The sequence below is a fragment of the Idiotropiscis lumnitzeri genome, chromosome 1 (genome assembly GCF_059441095.1).
Source record: "Idiotropiscis lumnitzeri isolate Australia: NSW breed Sydney's pygmy pipehorse chromosome 1, RoL_Ilum_1.0, whole genome shotgun sequence".
NCBI lineage: Eukaryota > Metazoa > Chordata > Actinopteri > Syngnathiformes > Syngnathidae > Idiotropiscis > Idiotropiscis lumnitzeri.
The window spans coordinates 9,950,513-9,962,738 of NC_142391.1; the positions used below are offsets into that span (position 1 = coordinate 9,950,513).

Here is a 12,226-nt window from a genome sequence, read left to right on the forward strand (position 1 = left end):
TGCTGTGCAGTATTATTACTGTGACATTTGTAATAATAAACATCAGGACATTAAAAATCCAAACGTGCTACAATGCAATTACATTTCAGTCCAATTAGAGCTGAAATAGGCACAAAAAAAAATCTACAATTAATAATATGCAGTAAAAAAAAAAAAAACCCTCACCAAAGGTTCCAGGTTCGCGGGCCAGGATCTTTTTTTGTTGAGTGTTATTAATTTAGATAATTTAGAATTCAGAACGTCGCTATCGTTTTGCCAGCCGCTGACTGGCGGTTGTGTTATGTCAGTAGACGTATAGTGTGCAGCTTTCCTTGCTTATCATTTTTGTTTCAAATTTTAATCTAACGATTAAGATTCATTAAGACAGTGGTCCCAACCTTTTATCCTGCGCGGACTGGTTCATATGAGTTCATAACTTCCTGTGGACGGGCAACCGCAAGGTGTGTGGGTGTTGTTGGATGATTAATAAAATGTACAACAACAATTTATTTCATGGTCACTCTTGTCACTCAACAGACACTACAGAACAACTATAACGTGCATCAATGAGCAACACAAAAACTGGGCTATTTTGTAAATATTATAATAAATGTGTATGAAGACATATAACTCACTATAATGTTTTTAAAGAACCGCTCACTGTTTGTTTTTGTTTTTTTTAAACTTATTTTCCAGGCTTGTGGGTTTAATATTAGCGTAAAGTGACCAAGACAATTAGCATCTTGACATGTGTCAAGAGTCCATCATAGATTGATGTAACAGAAAGAAGCCGGTCACCCTTCAAAACAAAATATTTTTCAGCCTCAAATAATAAAAAAACTGTAAGTACTCCCAGTTTTTTTTTCTTTCATCTGTGCGGCCCAGTCCGAAGTGGCTCTTGAACCGGGACTAGTTGGTGACCACTGCATTAAGATGTTGCATGTCGATTTATGGTAAGTGAGTAATATGCAGTAGTTTAATTAAGCGTCAGTGGTATTAGTGAAGCAAAAAGGAAAAACAACACATTTTATGCACGATGGCTCTGGTCATTGATTTGTCTTCAGAGTCGTTTGCACACTGAACCACCAATCAGTTAATTTATGGAAAGGTTTCTTTCCACGTCATTAATTAATTCTGCCTGTGATGTGAGAGTCGGGGAATGTTTGTCATACTAAGGGTAACAAGAGGTTTCCTCCTGTGATTTCATCTTGATAGAGTGGTGTAAATAAGTGAGTGTCAGTCTCATTCCTCCCAGCGTACTGCTTGAAACCACAGAGTGCGCTTGTGAGTGAGTGTTTTCACTGAGTAGCTTGTGCTGCACCGATGCACACATAGATAAAAGTCTACATTTTGTCTGTGTGCATATTCAGGCTTGAATTTAGGTGTTGTGGTTCACAAATCAAAAGAGTGACCTGCTGACACTATCAGTTTAATTAGTGACAAGCAGACTTTTTTTTTTATTCACTCCTGGGTGGCTGGCTTGTTTTTTCTCGCCCATAACTTAACGGACATTTTGCCGCCTTGGCATTTGGAGAAGAGCCAAGTCGCCTAATAACTACACTTCACTTGTAAACATGTACTAAACTAAACTTTCGGTAATCCTATTGTCTTAATCAGCACTAATCTACAGTGTGCATAGTTGCAGCGCACTTATTAAAGGGTTATTTACAGTGTTCATGCAAGGTGGAACGTTATGAAAAATGGACATTTTAATTGCTTTTATACTAAAAGTCGGGTCTCTGGAGTGCCTGCCCACCCATGAAGTGTGAAATTAAACAAAGTAAATCTTTTCTTATCTGCATATTCTTGAGTTTGTGCCTGCCAAACATTTGCCCAGTTCCAAAACCTTTTTTGTTTTTTTTTTTAAACCGTGAAATTCCAAACTTTGGACATTGTCTGTCAAAATTAAAAAATACAGTGAAAAATCCACAATGTACAGACCATGAAAAATTAAGCGCGCTATGGCAAAGATGACTATCATCCAAATCATAATAGTATCACAAATAGATACTTATCTTTTCGCTCAGCTAGAAAATTACAAGAATCAAAAACATATACAGTCTTGCTGCAAATTGCCAACAACCACAAGTATTTAATTGACAGCCCCCTAAAATGTTTTAGCCTCCTTATTCTATTTGACTGGGCTTTGACCTAATTCTCTTAAGCAAAGAAGCAGCACAATGGCAAATAAACAGACTTTCTGATCATTTAATTTAAAAAAATTCATGCAAATAAAGGATTGTTCCCATATGGAAACCTGCCCGCATATAGCTGACTACGCAAACAGACATTATTTTTACCAAGTGAAGTTTTTGTTTTGTCAAATCAAGGCAAACGCACAAATAACCAAGAAGGAACATAGGAAAAAAGAAATAAGGATAAGAAAGAACAAAGAAGCACATTTGGAGAGTAACTGGAGTTGTTCACAATGTGCTACGCTTTTACACAGTCAGCACTGTAGCGGATTAGCGCAACTTGTTTTTTTTTTTCTAAAAGACAACTTATTCTAAAATGACTTCACACCGAGACTCTCAAGTGCCGCTTGAGATGATTGGAACTGAATTGGATGGAATTTTATTTGTATTGGCACAGTCAAGGAAGATTCCTCCAGTTCAATATTTAAGGTCTTACCCGTGCCTTAGATAATAACAAGCATGGCATTTCCCAGTCGCCAATATGACTCAGATGTTACCTTTGTTAAAAAGATTATTGTACTGCTGCGGAACCGACAACAGTTGTACAATTTGGAGCTTGGCCAAGACAAAGAAAAAAATTTGCCATTGAGGTTCTATGGTTAAACCGCCGTCATACATGAGCCAAGTATATAGATATGGATATGTAGACTCAAGCACTCTGACGTATCTTTTAAAGTAATAAAAATAAGGAGTCCCTATTTTGCCAACTTCCGACATTGTATCAAAGACACAACAGACGTGCAATGCCGGCAGCCGTGACCAGAAAGTACGTTTAACACCAGAGACTCGGTGTCCACACCACTTTGTGCTGAGAGCAATTGTCGCTGTCGTTGCAATTGATTATTTTAATGGGACAAGTTACAGCCTCTGTGTGAACACACACTTAATCTATCCCTTCTCTGTCCAAAAGATCCTCACGAGGGTTGCATGTATGCTGCCCGGCATGTAAATGTCAGCTCTGGTGTGGAGCCTATTTTCAGATGCTCACACTTTTCAAAATTGGTGCAATTTACATATTTTGGGGTTTTCAAGCCCCAAGATCCTACAAAAAGGTGCCAAAATAGCAAACGCTAATAGGAAAGTAGTCAATGCTGTCAAGGAGGTATTGTTGAAACGATACTTCAAGACTGAGTTTAGTCTGGGTTGTTATTGGAAAATATTGAGTGTTTTCGTCATAATTACATTTCCAACTCAAATGATCTGGAAAGGTAATGTTAAAATGTTGAGATACATGAATTAGGTAGAAAATCAAAATTGGGATTTTATAATGGTGAGAGTTGAACTTTGTAATAACTTCAGATTGAGGAAAACCGTTTGGATAACAGCGAATGTTCCGGACCTGTTTCTTTTCCCCTTAAGAGCTTTCACAGAGTTTCATTTGCAGACGAACAACAGGGCAAATTTATACTAAATTGAGCAAAACATTCTAATTTATACTAAATTAAAAATTGTCAATTGGCGTTTTCACACCCCTTGAAATGTAATTACGCCTCCCCAATCGGGGCACTCTGGATGATCGGATTCATGCATAGAAAAGAAGGAAATGCCTCCAGAGGTGCTTTGCACTGAAGCATAACTCTTCCTTATCTGCACGTCCCCTTAAGCTTGATGTTTTTTTTGCTCCACGACTACAAAACTGTTACACTGCAGATAGTGCCAACAACAAAAAAAATGTATTGATGTGTGCGCTCACCTCTGTTAATGCCACGGGTGCATTTGGCGCAACCTCCTCTGGTAATGGCCGGAATCACACTGCTGTAGGTGGAATAGCCGTTGATCCTGCAGGGCTCTCCGTAGCACGCTTCCACAGAGGTGCAGCAGTAGACAGGATGGGAAATCCCTGAGGGCTGCGGGGCAGAGCTGGGCAGCAGTTTGGGTCTCTTGCTGCTCTTTGGACACAGAGCGAGAGGCATGATGGAGGACGGCGAGGTGTCCGGGTGGCTGAAGTGGACGCAGTAGCTGGGGAAGCAGGTGTAGGCGTGCGGTGTGATGGTTATGGCTGCCGGGTGGTGGAGGTGGTGATGGTGGTGGTGGTGGTGATGGTGGTGGAACACCTCGGAGAGCGAGCCTTGGTCGTCGGGCTCCTTGACGGCCTTGTCCTTGAGGAAGAGGGCCAGTCTGTGACAGTACTCCACACATCTCTCCTGGCTACAGCAGTAGCAGGACGACACATCCGTCTCCTCCTGCTCCTCTTTGATTGTTTTTAAGGAGAATCCGAGTGTGGGGCCACAGTGTAGCGGAGTTTTTAAACAATCCTGTCCACCAGACTTCCACTCGGAATCCACAGTCTCCGTCTTACAAAGACTACAGAATCCCTGGGCCGGAGAGCCCGGATCCTCTTTACCCTGTTTAATGTGCTTTAGCTGCTCATTGTGTTTTGGATTTGTTCTTCTTTTGGTCTGCAGTGTTGCTCCACTTAAAGGCTTACCACTAATCTCAACCTGAGTTAAAGCCTTAGCTTTACTTTCGCTGGCAGGCTTGGACTCCTGCTTCTTTTGCCGCTTGCTTCCATAGAGGGACCCGGTGAGTTTGAGCAGCGTAGCAGCAGTGAGGCCCGCCTGTCGCCGAGGGGTCGGTGCAAACAAAGCCAACCAGTCGACCGGCGGTGCCTCCGCCGTGGGCCGCTTTTGTTTTTTACGACTTTGCTCCAAGTCTGTTTTCTTTCCCCGAAGAACTTTTTTGGCTTCATGAGGTCTGCTTTCACCTTTAGACGGCGCTTGATTCGAAGACTGCTCTTTCTTAACGACACCGGACGCCAAGGGATCGGCCCTGTAGAGCAGCAGGCTGTTGACAGCCTCTGCGTTGAGAGAAGCCATTCTTCTCCTGCGAGGCTCGGGAACAAGCGGGGGCCACATCAGTAAGGTGTCAGATTTGCTACTTTTTGGTTCCAGTGCTCGTTGACAAGCAGATTTCTTGAACTTTTTATGAGACTTGTGAGTTTTGGTCCGGTTTTGAGAGGAGAGCGGTTTCTTACTGGCCTTAACGCTTGGTTGCCTGCAGGCTTTCTGCACATCCTTCTGCTTACCCAGAGCTCCTTTCTCCTCCAAACGGGTGAGCAGAACACAACAATCCAGCGCATCTTGAACTTTACCCGCCAAAGTTTTCTTCCGAAATGCCTGCGACTCTTTCTTCTTCTGCTTCTTTCTCCTCAGTTCCTTTGTTCTATCTTTGCCTTTTCTCAGCCCGCCTCCCTTTTCTTTGCCTCGCTTCACATCCTTCGCTAGCTGGTGTCGCTGAGCTTTCACCATGTTCTCGTCCTGGAGCGGAAAGTCCACTCCTCGTCTTCATTAACGGGATCCTAAGAAGGCGGCTGGAGCTCAGAGTGGCCCGTCAGCACGAATCATCATGTATCGTCAACTGGGGCCCACACACACGCTCTCTGGGGAGAGATGGAAGGAGTCACTTACAGATTATTCCGTGACGTGAACATAACAGACATTCATGATTTAGCGACAGATTTGACTTCATTTGCGACCAATTTCGAGATTTTCCTCAAGAGGGCATGGCCCCTTGGCTTTAAGTATAAATGTAATGTGCACAAGGTATCATCACTCCATTAGGGTAAAGATTAATGCCTCGGGCCGTATGTGCTCCTCTTATTCACATGACACTAATGCGCTAGTTAATGTGCCCACATGATATGATGACATTGCTGCCAAAAGCCATTGCCTTTTTATCACTATTTCCTGCTCAGATTGATGACTCAAGTAGTCCACTAGGAACACAATTCCCTCACCCAGTGTAGCACAACAACGCACATCAATGATGCATTTTCATTTGTTCTATCTGACGGATGCTTTTAGAGATGAGTTTGGATCTGAGCTTCAATGCCACGCTGATTTAATTGACGTCACATGTACACAGCCTGCAGCGGAATGACTTAAGTGGCTTCCCGAAGAGTGGCTCATTGGGTATATCATTTTTAAAAAAAAAAAAGACTGCATAGAACTGACAAGACCGAAGAGTCCATACTGCATGTCAACATTCTGCATCGTCAACTGAGGAGACGCTGTCGTACGAGATGAAGGATTTTCTCCCATGCAACAGTCAAAGTATTTATGAACTAATCCAAAATTGCCTTAAAAAAAGGCAGAGGACCACTTCACATTCACCATAATGCACCATAAAAGCACCTACGCAAACTTTGTGGCAGCAATAAAGACTAACCAAATCACGCAGATGCAGAAAAGACAACTGCAGCCTTTCTCAGAGCATGGAGGGTGTCCTTGCTCAAGGGCACCTCAACAGTAGCCGGAAAAAAGACAAGCATCTCTCCAAAAACAAGTTGTCACAGACGAACTCGAGTCATCATAATTACATGAGACACCAACAGCAAAATTGCTTAGTTTTACTGGAACAATCCAACAAGGCACTGTCCAATTATGTTTTAATACAACACCAGCAGCCTTTTTACGTCTTTAAAAATGATTGCAGAAATTCCAAAAGATGATAAAAATATGGAAATAACCGTCAAATCTTGAGTGGCCACTAACTGTTCTCAAAGCATTTTAATGGCTGAGATTGCCGTTATTGTCGCACGACTCGGTGAAGCGTGAAATGCAATTCATCAGAGGGAAATGTAATTTGAAGATAACGAGAGGACACGGGAAGACGCACGTCAAGTTTGGGTGTGTGGATATCAAATCAAGGCGCTCCATTTGAATAGGGCAGACAAGCACAGGGGGAAGGACTGGAGCGAATTGACCAGCATCATTTGTCAACAAGATGTCATCCACTACGGTGGTCGTACAGAAACTGGGCGTAAAATGCTTACACAGCTCCTTTGTTCTCCCGACCTTTTCGATATTAATGCGGAATAACACCTCAGATCTATACATTTTCTATCGCGCTTGTCGTCTCAAAAGCTGGAGCTGATTGTTCAAGAGGCGGTGTACACCCTGGACTGTTTGCAAGTCAGTCGCAACCTGCCGTGTTTTGAGGATTTTTGAAAACATGCGAACTGCTCACAGTGATGTTCAAAGGCAGATTTGAACCCAAATCTCCAGACTGTGAGGCAGACATGATAACCACTATTCCCTGTGCTGCCAGAACAACCCACATGAATTTATTCTCGGTGAAAGCATCTATTGATTTAATTACAGCATTCAGTCTTTTCGGGTAGGAGTCTGTCAGCATTCTCCCACTCTTGAATGCAAAAGCATTCAAGATGCATCACGTTACGAGGGAACCGCACAACCCCCTTTAGATCACTATTTTTTAATTCTTTTAATCATACTGATAATGGTACCTCGGTGTAAAATACAATTTACACTAAGAAGTGCATTTTGCTGCACATCAGCGAGACAAGCAGAGGACTCACACGTGCAGGCGTACAACTAAGTATGTCGGAGAGAGGTGGCGCACAAACGGTGACTGTGGCCCTGTACTGAATGGGCGGTGGGATGTGTGTAGGGGGTTTGACATTCCATCACTTCAACAACCAGTTGCAACTTCTACCTGCAACGGGATTCAAACTGTGAACCTCCAGCTCCAAAGCCCAAGAACATGCAGGTGAGCTACTGGCACCCCAATTACAACGTTATTTTTGTAACAAAAAATAGAGAGAGCATACTGTGACGTGATGAAATAGGGTCAGTTTTTTTTTAAGTGTCTCTATTCATACTTGATTTTTAACACTCTATTCAAAGAAACTGTAAACAATTGTAGGTTTAATAATAATAATAATATTCCCTTTATTAGTCCCACAATGGGGAAATTCGAGATTCGAACCCAGGCCTCCTGTGGAGACTGGGTCCGGAACGCGGCGCCTTAGACCACTCGGCCATCCTGGTAGCCATGATCACAAGGCAGCTCAAAGTGACAGCAGCGACTGTGTTAACGCTCTTGCATGGTTAATGCATTGCGTGTCCGCAGACCGCTTTGGACTCGCATGCACATCAAAGATGCACACGCGGTTCCATTCACACTACATTTCAAGTTTGTATGTCTTCCAAGTAGGGTTGGCATCGATTGAAGTTGGATAGTTCTGATTCCAGTTTCGATTCGATTCCTGTTCATAACAATTTGCAATTCCGATTATTACATTTTTTTGCATGGTTTCAATCGGGGATATAATGACAAAGCAGTAATATATTTGAATGAACTCATTTTAATTTCCATCCATGATTCAAGCCGCTTCTCCTCACAAGGGTGGAGCCCATCCAAGCTGTCATAGGGCAGTAGGCATGGTACACCCTGAAATGGTTGCCAGCCAATCGTAGTCACACAAAGTCTAACAACCATTCACACTCACAATCACACCTAGGGACATTTTGGAGTGTTCAATTAACCTACCAAGCATGTTATTGTAACGTGGGATGAAACCGGAGCACCCGGAGAAAACCCACGCAGGCACAGGGAGAACATGCAAACTCCACACTGGAGCCGGAATCCAACCCTGCACTACCAAACTATGAGGCGGGTGTGCTAACCAGTCCACCACCGTGCAGTCGCGTTTTAATTTCATGAACTTTATTTATCATTAACTTATGAACTTCACTATGAATTTTCAAAGGACTATTTTTAACCAGCATTTTAATTTCAAAACTATGAACGTGAGATTTTCATGTGGAAACTTTTTTTTTGGGAGAATCTCAAGAAAATGCGAAAGCACAATGCAGCAGGTACCGCTGAACACCAATTGGCTAACCTAGTGCTGTTTTTTTTTTTTTTTAATGGGTCCTTCTTCGTCAGTGTTTGCCGGCTTCCGCACGGCAGACTAGGCATCGAAATCTAGCACCAACATTTTCAAATTTGAACAATCCCAGAAGAACAGCATCGTTTTTTCCGGTTCCACTCAATTCTTGATCCCCAACCCCAGTTCCAAGCGTATGCATTAGTCCACGCAAAAACAGAAAGAAACAGAGCTCTTGTGTTTGCTGACACAACAACACACAACAGGAGATTTGAGCCATCTGTCTATCTTTGTTATTTTAAATTTGAATCCTCCAGATTGGAATAGTGGATCTCCTCACACAAGTGCGAGGTGAATCAGCTGTCCGTTGTTGCTCGTGTGTGGTCTGTGTTAAATCAGTGTGGTTGCAAAATACAGCTTGCACGTGGTCGCCCGCCAAGGGATCTGCATGGGCCCTTGCACACGTGTGGATGGTGATATTTACATTGCAAGAGAACACGTGGATGCGGAAAAATTTAATAAGAGTAAAGCAGGGGTGGGCAAACCTTTTTGTTTTGGTAACCTCACTTCATCGGAGAAAAAAAATACATTTAATTTTAAATGAAAGTGAAAAAAAAGCATTAAAACAAGATGCATGTCTTTGAAAAACACAGTATTTAGAAAATAAAACATTAACAAGGTTTATTCATTTAATTTTTTTCAAGTTCGGGGGGCCGGATTAAAAGGTTTAACGGGCCACATGTGGCCCCCGGGCCGTAGTTTGCCCACACCTGGAGTAGAGAGTACTTCACTCAATACATTTGCTCAGCATAGTTACTCTCTTCTAACTTTTACTCACAAGAGGTCTATTAAATTTGTCAAGCACTGTTTTGTTTGCGCAAAATTTAAACAGTTCTATGCAATGCCATAATGACCATCATACTCCAAAATAAGAAACACATACAAAAAATCCCACAGTTCCTTTAATGTTGCTAGAGGTCTCCTCTTGGCATCCTCCCTGACCAATTTTCTTGTCAACCTTTCATAAATTTTACATGTCCAATTACTGTTGTGACACATTTTATTCACTTGTTGACGACATTCCTAGTTTGAGCTATTAGGTCGCTTCCGTGGTTTTTGTATGGATGCGTTTTTGGAGGGCCGTGGGCGAGTAAATGTCAGGAAAATGACAGAATTCCACCTCATTTGGGGTTAATCAGAGTCACTTAGTCTAAATGTTATTCCTGAAATCTGACAGCCATAACCCCATTAAGCACATGCACAGCGATTCCAAGGCCAGGCAAGCAAGGGAGACGAGACATTGATTGGGGTGCGCAAAGCTGAGAAATTCAGGATTGATACCTTGCTCAAAGGCACCCTGTGTATATTTAGAATACTGTACATTCACTACGACCAAGTCCAACAATGTTTCACCTGAATGAGAAAGGTTTTGACATGATTTATCTTGTTCTCATCAGGCTTCACACATCATCATCATACATCACAACAACCTGGCATTTTAAAGGAGAAGCAATTGACTTTTCTGATCTACTGAAAAATAATTTAAAATCAACTTAAACCATTTGTGATTTTTCTCCCCAAAACATTTTGCTTTTCTATTTTTATAACTAATTAGAGAGGAATGTCGAATGGCCTCTGAGGTTCACAAATTTGTTGCATGAATTCGAACAAAACTCTGAGTGGTTATGCGTGGCATTTAGACGTCAGCATATCTCACAAAACGTCATTTGACAGATTAACTTTAGGTTATCATATAGACACACTGTCCTGACTGCTCCATACTATATGCCTGAAGCAACGATAAGACAGCCCTAACAATAAAAGGAATGGAATGTACACCAGAAAAATGAAAAAAAAAAATCACTTAGTCTTTTTTTTCAGCGTGTCAGCTAACATTGAGTGCAAGAGATGCTCGCATGCAATGAACAAGTTTGCGGAGCGGTGTAACGATAACATCACCTGGCACTCGAAGGCACACTCAGGTACGACTTTACTAAGTCGTACCAGTTGTACTACGTTGGTACATGGCTAGAGATAGATTATGGCGCATTCCAAATTGTGCATAAATTTGGGGGATTATCTTTACCACAGGAAAAACCCACTTTGCACAATTTGTTGGATTCAAGGATTAATATACAACATATATTTTTTATTTACATAGTACTTGTATGAACATTAAAGTGTATGGGACATGAAAAAAGTTACTCACAAAACATTTTAAGAAGGAGTACAAGTACAAGATTCCAATTATTACTTTGGGAAAATTGTAATGAAAATGCCTCAAAAAAGATGAAGAAAACTTCATATTTTCATGAGCTGGGTCCGCCCACTGGCTGTTTGAGCAAGTGCATGTATGACGTCACTGGCCCAGTGAGGTCGTCTTTAGACGCAGAAGATGGGGATGGAAAACGTATTAGTCGTTTAATTCAAGGAGTCAGACAAAAAATTACGAGCACACTTCACAGCTAGAAAGTCCGACATATGGCTTGATGACATCATATGCGCTTTTTTTGTGATTTCACGTCTTGTTGGCCCTGTCTGGAAGAATTTCAAAGCATCATATAAAACCCAAAATAACGTGTATCAATTCAAGAAACTGTTCATTGCGATATGAATATTTTATGGTTTACTACAACATATTAACATTTGTAAAAATTGTGTCCCATACACTTTCAGGTTGTTAAACACTGTGCTCGATACGACACCACTGTACTTATTTTAAGCCAATATGTAAATTTCTCATTCCCTCAACTACGAGGCATTTGATTTACATGTCCATGCCTTTTAAAATGACTATGTAGAGAAGGCAAAGTTAATGTCAGCTAGATTTGGGAGGTTTGGGGGGGAGCTGTGTAGAGGGAAGAAAAATAACATCGGCCCTTTAAATCATACCACCTGTCAGAAGCATCCCTGCAGGGCCTCTGGGATTATTTAAAAGTGGTGAGAATAAAAACCACTGCGAAGAATGACACGAAACCCTTATTAGAAGTCAACCTGCCATGCATGTGTCTATTTACGAGTGACGTGGGAGCACACCACACGGGTGACTGCCACCAAGGGGAGGAGGAGGCAGCCTGGTTGGGCGAGGAAGGGAGGCAGGGAGGGGGTCAAACCCCTACAGAGCTATGCAGCATCACAGCTGGTGTGCAGCTTAGGTCCACTTTTCAACATCCAAGATTCAAAGTGTTTATTGTCATATGAACAGTTGGGGAAACATGTTTCCCCCGGCGCAATAAATTCTTACTGTGGCGTCCACATGGGTGCCAAAATGAGGTACGGTGTATTATGAGACCTTTAAATAGAGAAAAAGATACATAATACTAGATTATTTCTCAACTAATTGATTTGTCTGAGTCACTCCACGCGGGTGATTTTCAACCACTTTGTTGTAAACAAATCGTTTGGTGCGCTGCACGAA

General features: G+C 42.0%; 1 protein-coding gene across 3 annotated transcripts in view; it reads right to left on the reverse strand.

Annotated features, from left to right (window-relative positions):
* bahd1 (bromo adjacent homology domain containing 1) overlaps positions 1-12,226 on the reverse strand; it is a 40,406-nt gene that overhangs the window by 9,421 nt on the left and 18,759 nt on the right. For all 3 annotated transcript variants that reach the window (XM_088315790.1, XM_088315806.1, XM_088315798.1), the window contains exon 2: positions 3,868-5,553. In XM_088315790.1, the coding sequence (XP_088171916.1) occupies positions 3,868-5,422 (1,555 nt within the window). In that variant the 5' untranslated portion in view covers positions 5,423-5,553. The remainder of the gene's footprint in view (positions 1-3,867; positions 5,554-12,226) is intronic.